At 45.0% G+C, this 21741-nt stretch overlaps 1 protein-coding gene across 1 annotated transcript; it reads left to right on the forward strand.

The window, feature by feature from the left end:
- Positions 1-62: 62 nt before the first annotated feature.
- hs2st1a (heparan sulfate 2-O-sulfotransferase 1a) lies at positions 63-20960 on the forward strand. Its single transcript, XM_076020949.1, has 7 exons — positions 63-593; positions 16033-16286; positions 16412-16497; positions 16951-17089; positions 17613-17710; positions 18527-18684; positions 20195-20960. Exons 1-7 carry the CDS (start codon positions 470-472, stop codon positions 20416-20418), a joined length of 1083 nt encoding a protein of 360 aa, XP_075877064.1. The 5' UTR covers positions 63-469; the 3' UTR covers positions 20419-20960.
- The last annotated feature ends 781 nt before the right edge of the window (positions 20961-21741 follow it).

The following is a 21741-nucleotide window of genomic DNA, read 5'->3' on the forward strand; positions in this document are numbered from 1 at the left end:
CTTGGCCGTATTGTGGACAGTTGACACGCCCAATGGCCTGGATGGTAGTAATGTATTCTCCCCGTGGTGCGGCTGTGAGCGGCTCACAGTGGACGGGACGGGACAGCACTACATGGGGCACAGAGGCGGCGGCGACGGCGGCGGCAGCTGGCACCACTTCCACATACTACCAGGAGGGACGAATCCTCTCCCGGAGAACATCTACTGTGGCTTTACAGCGACATTTCGCATCCCGCAGTCATCGGCGTGGGCAGAAGCGCACCGCATGTGGGTTAAAACCAAAAGATTCGGACATTAGGAGACAGACACACGCAGAGCCGCGGAGACAGGGCCATGCACGGACACTCCGCCGCTTTGTAACCGCCGCCACCAGAGTGTGTCTCTCCTGTGTCTCCTCCTCCTCCTCCTCCAACACCTCCTCTGCCTCCACCGAGCATGAACTGACCAAACATTCGATGTGGATGATTTGATGGGGCTGCTCCGAGTCATGATGCCGCCCAAGTTGCAGCTTTTGGCGCTGCTGGCATTCGCAGTGGCCATGTTCGTGTTGGAGAACCAGATCCAGAAGCTGGAGGAGTCCCGAGGAAAGCTCGGTAAGTTCAGGGCGGGCTGCTGCTACTGCTGCTGCTGCTATTGGTGGTGGTGGTGGTGGTGGTGCTGCTGCTCCATCGGCTCCCACCGACGCCCCCTGGGTCAATTAAATCCGTGCACCAGCAATGCTGTCTGTGGGCAGTTTGTGCTGAGGTGTGCAACACACATGGCAAGTATCACGTCTCAGACAATAGCAGACACACGCTGTCATAAGACGTGGACCCGAGCTGTCCTGCTGAACTTCACCTGGCTTCAGTCAAGGCTTCAGTTCCAAGTAAATACAGCATATCAGGTAGAAAAGGAGATGCTGGTCTTCATAGCTCATGTCCCCGTGGTTGTTCATTCATTATTGATTAATTTGGTAATTTACCCCCAAATGGAAGCAATTGATCAGCTGCTGTATCAGAAATCAATGGACCACACCAAAGCCCAAGTATGACATCTTGATCCTTTGTTTGAGTTACATGGGGATGAACTTTAAAATAATCCATTTGTGATCATTAGAAATTTTAGAAGCTGGGTTTGCACGGTGTTCAAAACAAGTCCATGTCTTGTAGATTTCAGTTGGAATTAACCAGAGAAAGCAACAGGTCACTTTAAAATCAAGTGCATCTGTGATTGTCTGAGCACTGGTGGTTCTGGAGTCACTGGAAGGTTGGACAGTCAGTGATGAAAGTGCAGTCTATATAACGGTGCGCTTCGTAAAATGTGCATTTGCTCAAACGGAGTAATTTTATGCCTGCATGGGAACGCCGCGCTGCTGCAAATCCTCCAGTGCCCCCTCGCTAACACTCCTGCGACTGAAATGTGGCCTCGGCTGCTTTCAAATCTCATTCCCAGTTCCCATCAGGGGAATAAGGATCTGGAACATTGCAGGATTAACTCTGTGGTACCTTCACTCTGGGGGTTCTTCTTTCATTCTATGTTTTTATTTTAGAAAGAGCAGAGCGGCACAGCAAACTGTACCACAGGGGTCCACACGTCCCCTTCAGCACCCCCCAACCTCCTCATTTTAGGTGTGATTAGAGCTGGAGCCGGACTCTTTTAGCGGCAGACATTTTGACGTGTCATTACAGGCAGAGCACAGGTGTGCTGGTCGCTCTGTCTGGGAGAAGGTCCATTACATTTTAACTACATGTTTTAATGGCTGTGCTCACCCAGCTGTCACCTCGGCTGATCTGAGTTCAGTGTAGGCAAAAAGGGTGCGTAGCTGTGCTGGGGGACACAAGGTCACCCAACTCTTGACTTTTACGTGATCGTGTGGGCAAAGTGTCGGATGAGGTCATAATACTGATGAGCCTGGTTACGTTTTTGGGAGAACTTTGAATCTTCTCAGACTTTGAGGCATCTGTAGCTTAGCCGCTAAGAATACAAATATGCAGATTAAACTAATATGACTACGGCATTGTTTGAATTACCAGCTGTTGATTTGTAGATGTAATTTCTTAATAATCCGTTCCTTTAGATGTAGATTTCCTTCATTCTTTTCTTCTTTTTTTTTCCTGCTGGATACTCAAATTTATTCCAATTGTTCCGGATCAATATCCTGAAATATTATTTTATGAATAATTATTGATCATTGATATTGTTAACCAGTTGAGCCAGTTTTATTTGTTTATTTGTTTATTTAATGTATCTTCATTAGCTGACATCTAGGCGACGGCTGGTCTCCCTGGGGTCCCTAAAACCACATAAAACATGACAAACGAACTACATAACAACAAAAACAGTACATACAAGAAACACAATAACTAACAGGATTGATAAATATAGGCAATGCTGTTAAAAATGTACATTCATAAGAACCTGACACATTATAATGTTAAAATAGTTATTTTTGATGTCCATTAATATCAACTGTAAACATTTATTATTTTCTTAGAGAACATTTAGAGAGAACAACCTTCAGTCTACAAATATAAGTTCAATCAGTTGCACTGTACATAATATGTACTGTTGAAAAAGTTAATCATCCGTCATTTGTCTAACTAATCGTTAGTTAGTCATCAAGTCATTTTCTAAAGCTTCTGTCGTGTGTTGGAAATAGTATTTTACCAGTTCATTTTTTTCTCAGATGTTTCGTATTTTATTGTGTAAATTGTTTAGTTTAAATTTTTAAGTCAGAGTTAACAGTTTTTCATCTACACATGAATAATCTATGCAGACTGCCGTGTAAAAAAAAAAAAAAAAAGAGTCAAACAAACAGGTTATGTACCAAGTTTTGGCTTGGTTCATGGGCCGGGGACAGAGTTTATTCCTGCTGTATAGGGTCTATGTGTTCTACTCGGTGCAACTCTTCTCAGCCACACACACAGACACACTCAGGCACGTTAGTAGGGAACCTGAGAGGCCGGCCAGAATCTGTGGACTTGGCAGAAAGCGTCCCTGGCGGCTGAGTGGACGCAGCAGACGTCTGACGTCGCGGACGGCTCTGAATTATGTGCCGCGTAGCCACATTGTTGCGGCGGAGGCTCTTCGCAGGCACGACGCTGACAGGCGGCCGCGGCGGTCGGCCGTGCCTCCAGGTAGTCCCGCTGCAGCTCCATCTGTGCAGCTATTATAAAAGCCTGCAACCAAACCAGGTGGCGCACAGACCTGAGCGGATCCCCAGCATGGACTGCAGTGTGACGGAGAGGGAAGCAGCCTCCCCGCACGTCACTTCGCTGTTTAACGATTTCACATGCTCACAATTAACCTCATGCAGGTTCGACTGACAGCCGCCGTCTCCTCGCAACGTGACATCCCCCGCCGCCTGACCAAAAATTTTAAATCATCTCTCCCATTAGGCGCCCCCCGCCGGGGCTGAGCGAGCTGGGATTTGCTTACAGGCTAATCACGCCACAATTGCACCATGCAGTCTGCTGCATCACAATTGGTGTTGCAAGGAAACTGCGCGTCCTGCTGTGGGCCTAATCCTTTATTCCAACAGTGTGTGTGTCTCTCTCTCGGGCTGCTCCACATTGCAGCTGCTGACAGGGTCAACAGAAAGGCGGCCTTGGATGGATGGATGGATGGATGGATGAAATAATGGAAATAAAGGCTGTTTTTTTAGAAAGTGAAGAGGCACAATCGGCGTTTCAAAGGCAGTGTGTACGTTGGGGTTGCCATTAGCTTCCTCGCGGTCTGGCCAAATTTTAGACGCTCACCTTGATGAATTTCAATTCAGGAATTATTAAGAAGTTTGAGGCCGACTTTTCCTGCATATTGATCTGTGGGTGTCAGATTGGAGACGGATGTCTGAGGCTCCCTCTCCAGCATGGTGCTGCGCAAGGCCTGTTGGGGAGAGGCGACTTCATTAACATAGCAGAGGTCACTGTGTGCAGTTTGACTGCGCTCCTGCCGGTGTCACATTGACGAGACACATGGCTGGCAAGCCGCAGCGTGATGCAAACTGCCGCCACCAAAAAGTTGGACAAGTCCGCAGCAGATTGTCGCTACAGGCTGCAGCAGGCGGACCGCAGGGGCTCCGACTGGAAACAAACAGGAAACGGCATCTTCACCCCCCCCCCCCACCCCCCCCCCCCAGTACCAGACTTTGTTGGATGCCAGACTCACAACGCAGCACCATTTCATTGTGAGACTATTAGACTAAAGTGCTCTTTGAGCCGCACCTGGTGGTTTGGAACAATGTTTTTCTCACAAGCACTTGCTGTGCCTCAGGAATGTTGTCGAGTCACAGAATAAAAACGTTCCAAATAAATTTAGCAGTGGGGTTCATTGTGATGTGCAAATGTGGCACCGATGATGAAGTATCTCCGGACAGATTCCAGAGTGAAGAAGGCTTTATCTCCCGGGAAGCGACACAGAGATCTAGTGGTGTTTTCTGATAAGTTCAGGCCCATGATAAGGAATCACGTTCAGAATATGAATATCTGCAACGTATTTAATTTCCTGCGTACCGTCCATCTGTGTCACCTGCTTTTTGTGTGTTCGGGCAGTAGAAAACTGACTTGTGTTTGTGTTCTGAGAACAAATTTAGCCTCTTGTCGTCTCTTTGCGTCAGTGTGACGGGTCACTGCAACAAGTCTCTTCCTTTGTATTGTTTAATTCACGATTCAGTGTTTTGCCTCCTAGTTGGGAGCAGGATTCAACTTGTGTGATTTATTGAGAACAGCACAAATAGAAATGTTGCCTCACTGTCACCCCGGTAACCAGGTCACACGACCCCTTGACCTCTGAGGCCCGCAGGCTGCTTTGCTCCATGTGTCACCGAGCTGAGCAGATTTTTCTCCTTCCTTTGCCCCGCTGTGTTGTATCATCTGCTTGTTGTTCAGCCTGAATATAGGAATTCAATTTCCATCTGTTGCGTGGCAGCGCTCCAGCGATGAGCCTGGCGAGCAGCGTGGAGCGCCGCTGGAAAGCCTGTCGCCGTCTTTCCCGGATTGTTGCAGGACTTTTTAAAAATACCCCTTTGTCACCGCGGGCGTCACTCCCGGTCTTTTGGGTTTGACTTTGTCTTTGATTGTCATGCCAGGCACTCGCCGCCTGCCTCCGTCCCACCCCTGCACTCTGCCACCGGGGGACCAGTCAGGAATTTGCTCTTGAAAGGACTTTGGACCGTCCTGGCTGGCTGCTGCGCTGTAGCCGCTTTTGATTGGGTGATCCTGCACCTCTGCTATGCATCACTCACCCTGTCATGGAGTAGACCTTCATCCCAATTCCCCCCCAACCCCCCCACCCCCCTTTATCGATGTGCCACGTATCTGTGTGCTGGACCTCATGGGTCTCTTGGCGCCGTCACGACCGCAGCGCCAAATGACGGCTTCGGTTTTTGGAAGCTAATTGGCGACACATCGGTGGCTCTCAGCCTGAAGAGGCTCTGTGTCTTTCCCCCAGCGCGAGGTGTTTATCCTCTCTACACGGCCGGCCGCTCGGATTCCCTTTCAGCCACCACCCCGCGTCTCTGTTTTTAGCTCCCCCCGAGGGTCATAAAGACGAGCCCGAGTCGTTTGCTTTCGCGTTACGCGCAGGCATCTGCTACTGTAGGCAGCCGCTCACCGCTAGGACCTGCCCCGCCTCTGAAACACGTCGTTTAAGTGGCTAATGGAGGGGATGGCCGTGTCCGGGATAGATTTGCTGTGGGAGCTGGGGACGCGGAGAGCTAATGGTCGCACTGGGCCGTCGGCCGCATTCTTGGCGGGAGGATTTGATTAGGGGATTTACGGCCTCTGGTGTTTTGCTTTTTTTTTTTTTTTTTTTTTTTTTTCCCCCACCTCCGGAAGAAACATCTTCCTGATGGGGCGCTGTTTGCAGCTGGAGTGGTTTGACAGATGGTCCCATCACAAGGTTACAGCCAGTTTCACACGCTGGGTGTTATTTGGAGGCTCCTGAAGAACAGCCGTTCTTCAGCACCAAGTGACTCTCTGCCTTGCAGGCCTCGTTCTAGAACCTCTTCATGAAGTCAGACTCTGTCTTCTCCTCTACCTTCATTCCTTCCTCTTTTGTGGAGCACAAGTGTCAGTTCAGCCATCATGAAGAAATGCACCTGCCTTCTTGCATGAATAGCCAGAATTAGCACAATTTTTTGATATAGCTTTTTGGGACAAGGTTGCATAAATGACCGATGCACACAAAGGGACTGAGGAGTTTTCCAGTTTGCTTGAAGACAAAACACCAAAACCACATAGAAAAACCCACAGATGATGTGATAACTTGGATCTTTCAACCTCACTGCACACAGGTGCCCACAATTTGCCCAGTTAAGTGTTTTAATAAACAAAAAAGCTGGATCATCACTGCTGCCTTGCCCGAGTCTCAGTCCGTCAGTGAGAGAAGATGTCACTTTCCTCTCCTCCTCTCTGCAGTGAGCACAGACCTCTTATTTCCCTTTCCACCAGCAGCTCATAAACCTCTGTCATGGCTATAACTTCTGTTATCTATTGCCTCATCCCGGTCCGTCTGGATCAGTTGCTGTCAACAGTTTTTATATTCCTGTGCCTAATCTCCTTTGTGATATTCAAATCCTCCGATCCTGAACAGAGAGTATCTGCTGCTGGCTTTGGAAATAAGGTGCTCTCTCTAAGAGGAAGGGAAGGAAAGCAGGGTGGAAGGAAAAAAGTTGACTTAATTTTCATGGCAAGTTTCAACACACACATATTTTCAATGCGCTCAATTGTGAAAGTCACACACTCCTCTTTAGGAAGCAAAAATGAGGCACACAGCATTTTATCGCAGCAACCGTTGGGAGAATGGGCCTAAATAAGAGAAGAAGGAAGGTAGTTGGGTAAATTATTTTGCTTGCTCTTCCTCAGTAACCTGATCCAACCTCAGGGAGTCGTCTGGTCCAAGCTGCAGCCTTGCATGATCAGTTATCCAAAAACATTCTACAGATCTCCACAAAGCAGAAAACTACATCGTTAGCTCTCTGTTTACATCCTCCTGAACTCCTCCTAAAACAGATACGTTGTTGGTCATTTGGAAGAAGATGAAAACATGGTGGTCAGCGGTCGTTGTCACCAGCCAGGTAGAGGTATCAGTGACGTTACACTGTAAAGTGGAGGAAGCAGTAAAAAAAATGAAAATATTTTGGTATGGATGATAGTGGACCTTTACACGGTGCTACTATCAGTGCTATTCATCCATTCTTTTCTGCGGTGTGTGTGCGTGTGCGTGTGCGTGTGCCTGTGCGTGTGCGCACAAGCCCGAGAAGCTCCGTCAGTCGCTGCGGCTCCTCGTTTTTGTTTTTTTACATGTGTGTTTGTTTCTCGTGACAAGTAGCTGCAGCTGGTGTCACTGCGTGTTGCAGGTCTGCAGGGATTGGCTTTGACCTTCCATGGAGAGGAAATGACTGAAGTGGCTCTGGTACTGCACTCATCCTCCCGTGGCAAACGCGGCACAGCATTGTGATTAGGAGGTTGACTGTGACGAGACGGCAGGAGAGGAACAGAACACTCCAGATCTGGTCTCACCGCCTTGGTTGCTGTCTGCGCGCTCACCTGGCCCTCCCACTCATCATTAAACCGATGAATAGCTGTCGTCTGCTGGGCCTAATAGAGCATGCAGAGTTTTCCCCTGACTCCCATATATGCATTATTAATTATCTGTTAGAGCGCTGCGAGAGGCAGCGGGCAGCGTCGCTTATCTGGATTGTGAGTGCCGAGCCGAGATCGCTCTGCGTCGTCTTAGGGATCTCGTGCTTCTGCAACCCAACACCACAGTGTGAATTGCTGTGTGTCAAACTGGTGTTGTCAGTTTTGTCAGTTTCAAATTTCTTGTTATCGTTACGAACCGTTAAATTTTTTTTCCATATTTGCGAGGCATTGACTAAAACAGCTGTGATCCATCTGTTGCTTTTCAAAACACTAGCTTCCTGCAGAATCCAATGGGGTCTTGTCGTCAGTGCCCTTTGTGACATCACAGAGGGTTGTTGTTTTTTACCCTTTAAACTCACATATTTCCCATCTGATTTTTACTTGTGTTGTCACACCTACATATACACATAAATATATAAATATATGTTTATATATATGTGTGTGTGTGTGTGTGTGTGTGTGTGTGTATATGTATATATATATATATATATATATATATATATATATATATATATATATATATATATATATATATATATATATATATATACATATTATTATTATTATTATTTTTTTTTTTTTTTCACAGATAAATACAGAAAGGAACATCTCTCATTTTTGGGCCGTTCACTGACCATCTTGTGGCACACTTACTCACTGTTTCAAGTGAATTAGTTTCACACTAGGCCTTTGCTGGTTGCTCTCTTTATGAGATATTTCCTGTTGAATTTGTAGTCACAGATGCTCGAAAAATGTCAGCTAAATTCCAGTGCTTAGTCAGTGGCTGTGTGTGCCAGCCCCACTCCGCCCCCCAGCTGTCAGACCTGCCTCTACCTAACAAGACAGGGGAACGATGGGATCTGCCATCTGTGTAATTTGCTCCCTAATCTCATGTGACGGACTGCGTGTGACGAAGCGGCCAGCGCGCTGCTCCTGTCTAGCTTTTCTGCTTTCTCCAGACGTTATTGGATCGCCCGTCAGACGGCGCGATGGTCCTTACATCACAAACAAGCGGCATTAGAGAGGGGAAAGTGGCAGCTTGAGCCGTGGCAATAATTATCGCCGTCCACTCCGGATTGGTGTCATTAAAGTGTGAAGATGTGATCTGCATTTAAACTAGATGTCATAAGTTGTTTGCTTTATTGATTGGAACATTATGTAACACTGCTTTTATTTAAAAATAAAAATCCTTTCTTCAGTTGATCGACTGAAAAAATTAAGCCGGCGTCCTCTTTTGATGTGATTTCTTTCCAGCACATGGGGGAAAAATAGCTTCAGAGTTCTCTTCAAAGTTCTCAGAATCGTCACCGTCTTCCTGGATGACACTAAATGGTGCAATTATGGTCTCAAGACCCCAAACCTCTGACCAACTGCCAGTTGCCCGTCAGAGGACAAGGGCGACTTTTGTGTCTCCTGCATGTCTGATGAACGCTTTGTGGTCGTCCTGTGACAAAAACAGGGAGAAGGGAGAGAGGATAGGATGAAGGAGGTGGGTGGAGTGGGGGTGGGGTTTCTAGCCTTCTAAGCACACATGACCTTTACGTGGGTAGTTTGCGCTGAATTAAACCCAGCCGGAGCAGCAGGTCTCTCTGGTGGATGCACCTGCACCATGCAACGTGGGCGGAAATCCTGCTGCCCCTCCCCCCAACTCCTTCGTCCCCCACCACCACCCTACCTCCCCACCCCACCCCCGTGGTGTCATCACCTCTGCCTCCCCACAACGTCTAGTAAAAGCAGAAACGCGGCAAGAGTCATGACAATGAAAATGTCGTCCACCTGCGTTCACGGAGTGATGCATAGAAGCAGCGTCGAGCAGAGGAGTGTGTGTGTGTGTATGTATATATGTGTGTGTATATAATAGATATATTCATACTGTCTATATATGTATTATGTACATATTTCTACATTTATATGTACATATAAAGGAGAGTTGTGAAACGTCTCCTTTCTACAAGATGTAGCTTGACATTTCATTCTGGCCGCTTTTGTTGATATGGAGCCATTTTTGTTGTTGGCTGTGGTGCTGTTCTTGTGTTCCTTATCAAGTCAGGGAATGCACCGTCGTGGGTTTGCATCATTGAGCCCCCAAAGGATTTGATGCAAATTTTTATAGATGGCTGTAAAGCGCCTGGCATAGAAGTTTTGCAGCTGTATTTATTGGCTTAAAATTCAAATTTGGCATGTATAAAACTATGAAATGACTCTCATGGGACAGTCATTTGCTGTAAAAGCAAAAGTTCCTCCTTCACATGCCTAACAGCAGCCTGTTTTACAGCTTATTGTAAAGAACCATGTTTTTTTCCTGCTTATTCTAGAATTTTTATTTCTACAATTCCCAATCAGCTCACTCAGAGTAACATTGTCACTTTGCATATTTTAGCAATATGCAATTTTATTTCACTGGTAGATGTTGCATTCTGTGCTGCATCCGCAACAAAACAAACCCCCTCTCTGCACATCCTCAGCAGCCGCTGGTGTGCTGAGCACGGAGCCGCTACTGCAGGTGAGGATATAACAAATATCGTGACTGTGAGTCATTTTTTATGGACAATGTACATAGATAGTCAGTGATACCTAGATGATGTCCATTTAGTTTTGTTTTTCTGTGTTGTTTTTTATTTCTGGAATTAAGGCGATGCTGTCGTTCACATCCAGTGGCATCCGTGACTTTTCATAACTCATATTACACTGTAGTGAGTGTAAAAGCTATGGTTCCCCCCCGCCTTCTTCATGCATCTTGTAATTCGCACCAAATTGGATTCCGTCTTTGAAAATCCTGTCGCCAAAATTAATGGTTCGTTTTTTCCTTTTCTTTTCTTTTTTAAATCAAACATTATTACATGGTGTAAAATGCGTTTCGAGGCTCTTCTGGATGGTGACATTAATCTGCAGGATAATGTTCAGCCCATCAACATGAGCGTCTGCAGCCTCCGCCTCTCCGTTGCTGGGCGGCCCACCCGCGTCTCTTTAAGCTCCAGCGGTTGTCCATCCAGTCTGCCGCTGTGCGCGCATCGCATATTTATTGCATCGCTGCCGTGTTATGCTTTTTGTTTGGTCATGTTGGACTCGAGTTGGGCATTGACCCTCTTCTTTTGTCTTTTTTTTTTTTTCTTATTGCACACACATGAAACAGCAAAGGAAATATGTATTAGCGAGTCTTTAAGCCAGATAGTCCGGCCCAGCTGGGACCAGTCTGGTCCAGCACTGTGTGTGGTTTCCTCTCTGTCTGAGGGCCCATTCTGGAGCTGCTGCAGTGAACTTTTATCCCCGGCCACTGTTACAAACCAAGATTGCTTTTTAATAGTCTGAACCCAATTTGGTCTTTCTAATCTGGGTTCTTGCGTCTCTCCCAGCTGTGCTGTGGAGGACAAAGCAGTGAAAGAGACCCTTTGTCGAGGGTAAATGTCGCACTTGTGCGCCAAAGCTGGAGGGGGAAAATTCTGCCCTAAACACAGACGTTCCACATTCTGAACCGCTGCGCTCACTGTTGATTTAATTGTGTCATGTCATGACATGACCACTTGTGGAAGTATTGTAATCAAGTTTGGATTTGAAAGGTTACATGTTGTGTCCAAGTGAAATAAGTACCAGTAATTACTTAGGGAAAAGAATTCTTTACATCTAGTGGACATCTTATTTAGCCCTGTGTTTACAACCCCCTCGGTATGTCCTCATGTTTGGGAGGCAATAGAGACATGAGTGATCTGTACCCCTTGTGGCATCACAAACAGCTGATTTACACAGCTTTGTTCTTAGCACAAAATCTTTAAAGGTGTGCAAACAAAGGACGGAGTCTGACGGTCATTTCTGGGTATTGAGAGAAAACATTAGTAAGTATATTTTGCATCATGTGGGCCAGTAACAAATCTCTTTCTGACATTTTGCTGCCTATTTTAATTGCCATCTGGGCGCTTTAAATGAACTGTTCCTCCCCTTTACTCCAGGCCTACTCATTAATCCATTTCCCATCTCAGCTCTCTGCACCTGCCAGCAGTGGTTAAAAATGGCACACAAGAGACTCCTCACATCATAATCCTTTCTTTCCCCCCCCCACACACCTCTTTTTTTCCTTCCTCAAGCCTTAAATTACAATAGCACTGCAGGTTTCATCTCTGTTCAGTCTGGCCTGAATCCCTTCAACATCAGCCTGATTTTTATTCCTGTTTCCCCCCGGTAATCCACCCCCCAAGTCCCTCCCACTCCCCAAAAACGGATTTGCGGACCAAATTAGGTTGATTAGAAATTCAAAAGTGCTCAGTTTTACACAAATAAACAGGAGCGCTGCAACCCTCCACCCCCTCAGCAGCTGCCCGCGCAAGGAGAACAGCGTGCATCCAAACCCCGGGCACATGGGAAGAGTTGGGAACGAGGGACCGACTGGCGGCGGTGGCGGCGGCAGCGGCTACCCAGATCTCATCCCTGTCATCCTCCATTGATTTTGCAATCCGGCAGCATCCAAGCGAAACCATACAAGCCGTACACCTCAGTCTCTATTGCCTGCCTCGGCCAAGGCTTCGGCTCGGGCCACTAACAGTCTCTGGAGGCGGAGGAGTAAGTGAGTGGGGGGGGGGAGCAGAAGGAGAGGGAGCTCCTAGTGGCGGATCGAGGTGATGACGGATTTACGAGCTGCCGGGAGAAAGGGATCATCTTCCCTTCTCCACTTTTATTATCCCATCAGATCTGATGTGATGCTGGTAATACATGACAGCCCGTCACATTTTGCAGAACTGCATCATCAGTACTGAATGATGAATTTTTCTTTTCTGTCTCTTTTCTTTTCCTCGCACAATCCTCAGCATCTAATCAGCCACGAAATTGCCTCGGTAAACATGTTGGAAGCTGCGATGCTTCGTCTCCCCTCCTGTCTCACACTTTGAATTTGAAAAAAGAAGAAAGGAGAAAGAAGAAAAACTCACTAGTAATAGCCCTGGAGTTGCCACAATGTTTAAGACCCATGTTGGCTTCACGGTTCATAATTAGCTTTTAATGCTGAGAGACGGCTTGAGGGGAGGAAAGTGACGGAGATGTGGAGTGAAAGAGGGCCTGCTGTGTGGCCGCAGTAATTCAGCTTTTTGTTCTCTAATTAAACCACCTCAGAAGGGATCTCTAAGCTTGTGTGTGTGTGTGTGTGTGTGTGTGTGTGTGTGTGTGTGTGTGTGTGTGTGTGTGTGTGTGTGTGTGTCACCCCTGAATATGAAGGTTTGCCAAGTGTTTTCAGGCCGGCCTTGAATGAGGTCCCCGCCACAAAGCCCAAGAAGCTCCGTCAGTCGCTGCGGCTCCTCGTTGGTGGCTGGAACTGCGCCACCAAATACAGCGTCTTTAACAAGTTGCCTCTGGCCCCCCCCCGCACCCTCACCCGACCCTCTCCCCCGGACTTTTCTCACTCTCAGCCTTCTCTCCAGCGCAAATTTGTGTGTGTCTCCAGCAAAATTAGAATAACAAGTAATGAGACTTCTGGGCTTTTACTCCCTTGCCGCTCAATGTAGCCTTCTTTTTTTTTTTTTTATTATTGTTCCCCTTTTTTGACACAACATGATGTTTTACTGTTTTGAATCAATGCGATGAACAGCAGATTAGGGAGAATTGAAGGTAAAGTGTTTGAAAGGAGGTTTCCTGGGGTCCCTGGCAATGGAGGGATATTGAGTATTTATTGACTATTTTTTCTCTTTGATTCCAGCTGAATGTTACACAAAGAGTGAATAGTATGCTTTCGATATGAAGATCTTATTTAAGTCACGACCTGGACAACTTAACTCTTAACTCAATCCTCAGTCTTGCTCTGCTCGCTTCCAGGATGAAACATAAAGAGCTGGAATTGGGTGGAATATGGGACCTTTAATTACTAAACTATAAATTTGGTCCAGCAGCCTTGAAGGTCACTTTCCTCGTGACGCAGTGCAGAGTAAAACTTTTTATGTGGCCATATTTCCATCAAACTGTTAAACAGCGACACCTAACACTCACCTTTTTGATATGGTCAGAAATCACAGGTGAACACTCCCCTGTATGTGTTAATGTGTGATTAACCCTCGCAGCTCCTCCTAACTTGAGCTGTAGCTACTTGAGCTGTTGTCGTCCGGCTGGCTGCTGCCTTTGTCCGCAGCCCGCCTCTGAGTAGGTGTACCATGCAGCAGCTTTATCGCAGCTTTCAGCTAAAAACAGGTTTGGGCCACTGTTGCTGGAAATAAGATGTGGGGTGGAGGGGGGGCAGTTGTTGCAGGGAACTAAAAAGCATTAAAGTTGCAGTGGCCTGGAGCTGGATCTCAAAACCAGGAGCCTTGTCTGAGCTGAGCTGAACTCTGCAGGCAGGTCCGCAAATGTTTTTGTAGCCAATATCACTGAAAGCAACATCCAAATGGCCGACGCTATCTGGCCAAAAGCACTGAGTATTTATGACCTGCGTGGTCCCAGCCCGTCCACCGCCTCTTATGTCTTCATGTCTCTCCCTCCGACTTGACGCCTCATAAAAAGCAGTTCAAAAGGACATTCGAGCTTCGCTGTCAAGTTCCAACGTAGCAACTGCTGCTGCTGTTGTCGCAGGGTGACGCATGCTTTGGATGCACGTGTGTGAGCAAATGTCTCCATCGCAGTTGTCGTGCATGCTGACAGCCCTCAGCCATTCCCGGCACCTGGCCGTCTACCCCGGGGCTGCATTAGCAGGGCTGCGTGCAACATTGTGGGTCCCAAATACTGCAATACTGGATCTGCGCGTTTGTTTGCATGTGTGTGTACAGATCAAGGACGGTCTGGGGCGTCGGGGGGTGGATGACAACTTCTTTGACCTCTGCCGCCTCCAGAGCCGGTCCAGGCCGGTCCCAGTTGAAACAGTCTCAGGAGCCAGTTCTCTAGGAGGCTGCTGGCTCCACTGACTGCTCCCACGGGTATTAGGTGCTCCACTGGTGCACTGCTTCCCTCCCCACCTCCCCTCCTCCCTCTCTTTCTTTCTTTCTCTTTCTTTCTTTCTTTTTTCTTTCTTTCTGTCTTTCTTTCTTTCTCTTTCTTTTCTTTCTTTCTTTCTTTCTTTCTTTCTTTCTCTTTCTTTTTTCTTTCTTTCTTTCGGTTTCTTTCTTTTTTCTTTCTTTCTTTCTGTTTCTTTCTTTCTTTCTGTCTCTTTCTTTTTTCTTTCTTTCTCTTTCTTTCTCTTTCTTTTTTTCTTCTTTCTTTCTGTCTTTTTCGTTCTTTCTTTCTTTCTCTCTCACACACACTCATGGGCTTCCCCTTCATCTTTCCTGCAGAGAGCCCTCTCGTGCATTGTCAACCGCTGCCAATCTGAAGCCAGTTCACATAAAGGAAAAGGAAAGGAAAGGAAAAAAGGACGTTTTTTCACACCAAGGCAGCCGAGTCGTCTTTTTCCTGCAGCTTCATCAACACGTCAGCAACTAATGGATGACCTTGCTGTGCCTTAATATTAAGCACAGCAATATAATTTTGACACTGTCTTGATGTCATGATGCCTTTGGGGTTTTTGATATTTTACGCTGCTGTGAGGCTGAGTGGAGAGAAGTGGTAACTGCAGTAAGCAACTGCGGTTACTGTTTCTGCGAATCCATTGACGATGACGGTGATCGGAAACTGCCAAGCCTCCTGTGAGTTTTAAACCTGACCTGTGCGAGCGTTTTGGTTCCCTTGTGTTGACAATGAATGAAGCGGTGGCGTTCAGACATGGTCGGACTTGAACATATTCGTGTCTGCAGCGCTTTTGCTTTGTTAGAGTCCTATTGGATGTCAGGTACCGTGGATTCGCATATAGGTACTGACCTTTGACCTGTGGCCTCTCCTGTCGACTCACGCTGCTTCTCCTGTAGGAAGAGAAAACCAGGTGTGATGAATCATCCTGCTGGCAGACTCAATGTGCTCCACCATGACGCTGCGTTTATCTGATCTAAATTTGGAGCTGGCAGGCAGCCTCCCTCTGTGCTTAAATAGGTGAAAGTAAAAGCGGCGGACTGATATCAAAGTGAGATCTGATTAGGGGACGAGAAGAGGCAACCCCACGGCGTGAAATGGATTCCGCCCGCGAGATGATTAGCTAATATTCCGGTCTGACGTTTCATCTGATCCTCTGAGGTGGAACAGAAAGGTAGTTTCCCCTGGCGGCTCCTCAAAAAGCAGGAATTGGAACAGGAATTTTAATAAAGTTAGGTTGCAAAAGTCTACCGCACAGGAGAGGAAGCAAAGACAAAATCGTGATCTGAGGGTTTGCTTTATGTGAAATGGAAGTAAATGTAGCACTGATCTCTTGTCATCGCTCGAAGAGCCCTGTGTGAGGAGCTCCTTCAGTCCCGCTGAGACTCCTCCTGTCTCCACTTTTCAAACTTTCAAGACACCAATTTGTTCGTAGATTCTTTTTTGTTAACCTATACACCTATTTTAACCATGTCTGTGTCCCTCCACCCCCACCTCCCCGCAGAGCGAGCCATCGCCAGGCACGAGGTTCGAGAGATCGAGCAGCGGCACACGCAGGACGGCCTCAGGGAGCGGGACCCGCTGGCGCTGCTGCCAGCCGACGGCGAGGACGACGTGGTCATCGTCTACAACCGTGTGCCCAAGACAGCCAGCACTTCCTTCACCAATATCGCCTACGACCTGTGCGGCAAGAACCGCTACCACGTCCTGCACATCAACACCACAAAGAACAACCCAGTCATGTCCATCCAGGACCAGGTCCGGCATGAATCTGACTGTTGTCTCACCAGCACTCACCTTTTTGGTTCTTATTTAAACTGTGCATGAATAGAATTGTATATTTTAAATGATGACTATTTGGATATTGTTGTTTTTTGTTTCAGGTTCGTTTTGTAAAGAATGTAACAGAGTGGAAGGAAATGAAGCCGGCTTTCTATCATGGACACGTCTCCTTCCTCGACTTTACCAAGTAAGTCTCCCCTGATTGTGTCATCTCCTTGTTTTTCTGCTGACCATGATCCCTTTGTGGTCACCTACTCACACGCACACATACACATCCTTTGTGATGCAAAATTGCCTTTACCAATGTTTCCTAACCATAACGTGCTGCTAACCAAGAAACATGATTTCCTTACTTTTTATAAAATGTGTTCCAATAGATGTCTGGAGATCAGCCCTTTGTGATGTCACAAAGGCCAAAGATACCTCTCTCTGCTCGGTGACAGCATATGTAAAACTAGGGGTGATCTGCTTCACCTTTAGTTTTTAGAAGGTCCAACAAAGTGCCATCAGTAAAGTTAAAATCCAGCATTTTGGCAGGAGGCTTCAAGCGGAGGGCAAAATATTCTGTTTTATCTATAAACTTGTTGTCGATTGTAAGTCGTGTTGAAGGACTTCAACTTAATGCGTTCACATTTCTTAGGTTTGGCTTGAAGAAGAAGCCCATCTACATCAACGTGGTGCGGGACCCCATTGAAAGGCTTGTGTCTTACTACTATTTCCTGCGTTTCGGAGACGACTACCGGCCTGGCTTGAGACGCAGGAAGCAAGGAGATAAAAAGGTTAAAGAAAGAGAGGAATAAACATTTGTCCTTTTTTATTTCATTTTGATTTAATTCCTTCACTTTAAGTATTGGAAGGAAAATTTCAATAGTATCGTGTCAAAGCACAAAACAACACATCTACATTCAATAACATGGGAATCAGAACTCTCACTTAGTGCACATTGTAATGCAAGCTATGGGACCAAAAAAATTGAGATCACATTTTATTTTCACTCAAACAAACTCAAAACTTCATAATGGGGACAGGTCAATTAGATACTCCAATATGAAGCAGTTAAAGTATAAAACTGTTTTATTAGTCTTTCTCTGTATTTTTGCTCCATTTCTCATTCTTTGGGTGTATCAGAAGAGTAGAATAAAAGAAACCTTGATAAGACCTGTTTGGGGAAGTTGCATGTTGCTTGCAGCAGGAATTATAAAGACAGTTTGTTCTCTACTAAAACAAACCAATAGCACAGCTGTAGCTACAAGATATTTTGTATCTCCTGAAGTTCTCTTACAGAGTGATTCTGTGTTGCAGACCTTCGATGAATGTGTGTCAGCCGGTGGCTCGGACTGCGCTCCGGAGAAACTCTGGCTCCAAATACCCTTTTTCTGCGGCCACTACTCAGAATGCTGGTAAATCTTCCAAAACAGAAATTTCCATTTCGACAAAACACACACACACACAAAAAAAAACGGACCAAAATAAATTTACTTTTTTTACACTCCTGGTGTTTTTATCGCTTCTATAACAAAAGATTTTAGTTTTAATTTTGACCTTTTGAAATAATGAAATAAATTTTCGTACCCTTGCAGTTGTTTTGTTTCTCTCTCAGTATTTCTGAAAAGCCTGAATGAGTAAACAGCTATAGTTGTTGATTTCTATTTCTGCTTCTCATGTTTATCAGTTTCCAGGCATCGATTTTCAGTCTGAGCCATGAAAGAAAACATATTGATCAGGCCGTACTTTCCAAAGGATTTATTTCACTGTGGTGCACTAGCTCTCTACGGAGGAGGTGGAGAGAACCCAGCAAACATAGAATACAACTCTGAGCACATTAGCAAGGGGGTGAACGTTCTGCCTGCTCTTTGTTTAACAAGGATTTGCCAAAAAGCTACTTTACAGCTTCAAACAGTCAGGTTCCCTCTGTAGTACCTTACTTCCTGAGCATGACAACACCTGCCACTGATTCATTTTTTTTTTTTTTCATATCCTTCCTTCCTGTCTTCTGGCCCCGTCATACTCTCATCTCACCTAATCCCAATTCTCCCCAGGCTTTTTTTTAAATACCTTTTATCCCTCCTCTGCTTTTCCTGTGTCACCACTTCCTCCTCACTCTCTGTTGTCATTGTGATCTTTTTTGGGGTTTTTTCTTGTTTTTTTTTATCTGGCACTATTAACAAGCACACTGCAGAAGTAAACCACGCACTGACGTCATCATCTCTGTGCAGGAACGTGGGCAGCCAGTGGGCTCTGGAGCAGGCCAAATACAACCTTGTGAATGAATACATGCTGGTTGGAGTAACAGAGGAGCTGGAGGACTTTGTGATGATGCTGGAGGCGGCGCTGCCGCGCTTCTTCAAAGGAGCCACCGAACTGTACAAAACAGGTTAGCTCAGGGTGTTTTGTGTTAAAATATACCAGGGGGGAGACGAACACGCTCAATCTTGTTGTGATGCGAAAGTGTGTTTGCGCTCTTTGATTGTATATTGGCCCTCCGAGAAATGGAGCCGTGATCAATATGCACTCACGTCGGCGGCTGATGTAGTTACAGATTAGTTACAATGAGTGCAGGCGGGATGAATAATGGATCGCGCAGGAGAATAAGATTGGACATTGACGCGGATGAAAAATATGGCTTTCATCATTTTAGCTTCACATAAAAGCTAGGTACTCAGGCTAATGAGGTATGCGGACAGTAATGTGTCTCTCAGAAGTCCTACAGTTTTTTTTCTCAATCTTACAGGATGTTGTCAGGTTAACTGCAGCCAGAGGAAAACACAAGACGTGATAATATTGAAACTATAATTGCTGACCTTTGACACAAATGTAATTTCTTGTCAGATAATAAGCCATTTGTATTTATACATATATATATATATATATTTATATATATATATATATATATATATATATATATATATATATATATATATATATATATATATATATATATATATATATATATATATATATATATATACATATATATATATATATATATATATATATATATACATATATATATATATATATATATATATGTGTGTGTGTATATATATGTGTGTGTATATATATATATATATATGTGTGTGTATAGTGTATATATATATATATATATATATATACACACACATATATATATATATATACACACATCATATGTGTATATATATATATATATATATATATATATATATATACATATGTGTGTATACATATATATATATTTAAATTTTTACTTTATTTATAAAATTAGTAGTATAAGCATAAAGCTGAGGAACGGATGGAAAAATATAAAGTCTGTCAAAATAGGGACCTAACATCACCTTTAGTGAAAATTTTTAATGGAACACTTTTTCTTTTTAAGTAACAACAGCACAGAATTTATTGCATCACCTTTTGCAGTCTTAGTTTTCCTCCCCCTTTGGCAAAGAACCCATTTGCTGATTTTATCTGTGGTAGGATTATATCACGAATCTGCATAATAGTATATTCAGGTTTTGCTGCTCCACAATCTATGGGATGACAAATATTTGTGTAAAGAAGATGTGACACAAATGTGAAGAAAAGAAAATATTTGTGACATGTAATTGACAAGTTCTCTACTATACATTTTAAGATGCATTGGCAAAGTCACACATACTCAGTGTTGAACATCAGCAGGACCTCTCAACAATGGTAACAACACAAAATATATCAAACGATGGCTGATTAGATGTGTACTCTTTAACAAGTAGCTGCTTTGCCCAATAAAGTGTCCAGTGAGCATTTACTCTCAGCGTGAGTAGCCACAGTTCCCTTTTAATAAAACTTCACTCATATGTGTGAAAATAATGCTGAATCTCTGAGTTCACACTCCAGTACAGCTTTTAATCCTGCTCTCCTCTCATTTCCAGGAAAGAAATCTCACCTGAGGAAGACCAGTGAGAAGAAGCCGCCCACCAGGGAGTCCACCGCCAAGCTGCAGCAGTCGGCCATCTGGAAGATGGAGAACGAGTTCTACGAGTTTGCGCTGGAACAGTTCCAATTTGTCAGGGCGCACGCCGTCAGGGAGAAGGACGGCGAGCTGTATCTGCTGGCGCAAAACTTCTTCTATGAGAAGATCTACCCCAAGAATTAGAAACTGAGAATGGCCAGTATTAACTGAGACGGGGACAAAGAGGGGAGGCACGGCTGAGGACACAAGCAGGCTGAGAACAATTGGACTGTGACACAGCGCCCAGCCTGTTGAGGCGACTTGCTCTTCAGTGGTGACTGCTTTTTCTGCAGCAGCAGCACTGGCTGCTCCCTTTCACTTCCATGTCAGAGGTCTTCTTCACTGATGGCAACCGCCGTAAACAGCTTGAGACGAGACGGGCCGTCCAGACAGCCTGTTTGGGCACCTGCGTCTAAAGTGGCTATGCTCCAATCCTGATGGACAGTTTTTATTTTTGGCTCTGTACTGTTTGTGTTTGATTGTATTTTAACTCTTTACTGTTGTTGTCTTTTGTATGTAGAGAGGGTGACATTTTTCCACGGTGAAAAACATCATTACCCCACGCCCCGACCACTGGTACTAACTTAAAGCTGATTTTAGGTGTAAAAACCAACTGACTACTGTGCTGTATTATCGGACTTGAATGAGGTTTTTATGAAATAAAAATCATTTTGTCATGGACTACATTTGGTGCCATATGTACATGTTTTATACTATACACAATGTTTTTGTGGATGCCTTGTAAATGTGGAGATTTTCTTCTCAAGAAAAAATTTGATGTGTGGAAACACATTAACTTAAAAATATAAATATATGCTGATAACACAGTTTTAAAATTAATGGTATAACAGTTTTAAAATTAATGGCATAACAGTTGTCCTTTTGACTTTAAAATTATTTTCAGCTCCCATCATACAGATTGTTATCGATCTATATGTGCTCCTTAATTTCCGACCTGCATGTCTCATCATCCTCGACGGGAACAGTACAACAGAACAGGGAGTGGTCAATCACATTGCTGCTGCCTAAAAACTGAACGCTGATTCCACCTCTAGAGGGCGACACAGAGCTGCCAGAGCCTATCCTGTGTCCTCTGACATGTATCTGGTTTTACCCTTGACACATCCCAGTTTACTTTTCACAGGTTTGAATTTGGGATTAAGGTATGAAACTATCTATTCAAAATTTCCCCCCTGCTTCGGAAGAAACAATTCTAAGTGCTACTGAAAAGATATTTGTTGAGCTCAGTGAAATAGCAACATAGTCACCATGAGATGCTACGAGTCACAGGAGACACTAGAGAAAGTGAATATGAGCCAGAGAGGCCCCCCTCTCTGTTACTCATCCCTGGTCTGAGATAATCCCTGGACAGTCATCAGCTACTGGACTCATCTCCATTAATCTCACATCCTTCTCTGGTACAGCTTCCTGGTAGTGACCCTCTGACCCAGATAAACATAAACAGTG

The sequence above is a fragment of the Nelusetta ayraudi genome, unplaced genomic scaffold, assembly GCF_046127955.1.
Source record: "Nelusetta ayraudi isolate G7.1 ecotype Tasmania unplaced genomic scaffold, CSIRO-AGI_Nayr_v1 ptg000011l, whole genome shotgun sequence".
In the NCBI taxonomy this organism is placed as follows: Eukaryota; Metazoa; Chordata; class Actinopteri; order Tetraodontiformes; family Monacanthidae; genus Nelusetta; species Nelusetta ayraudi.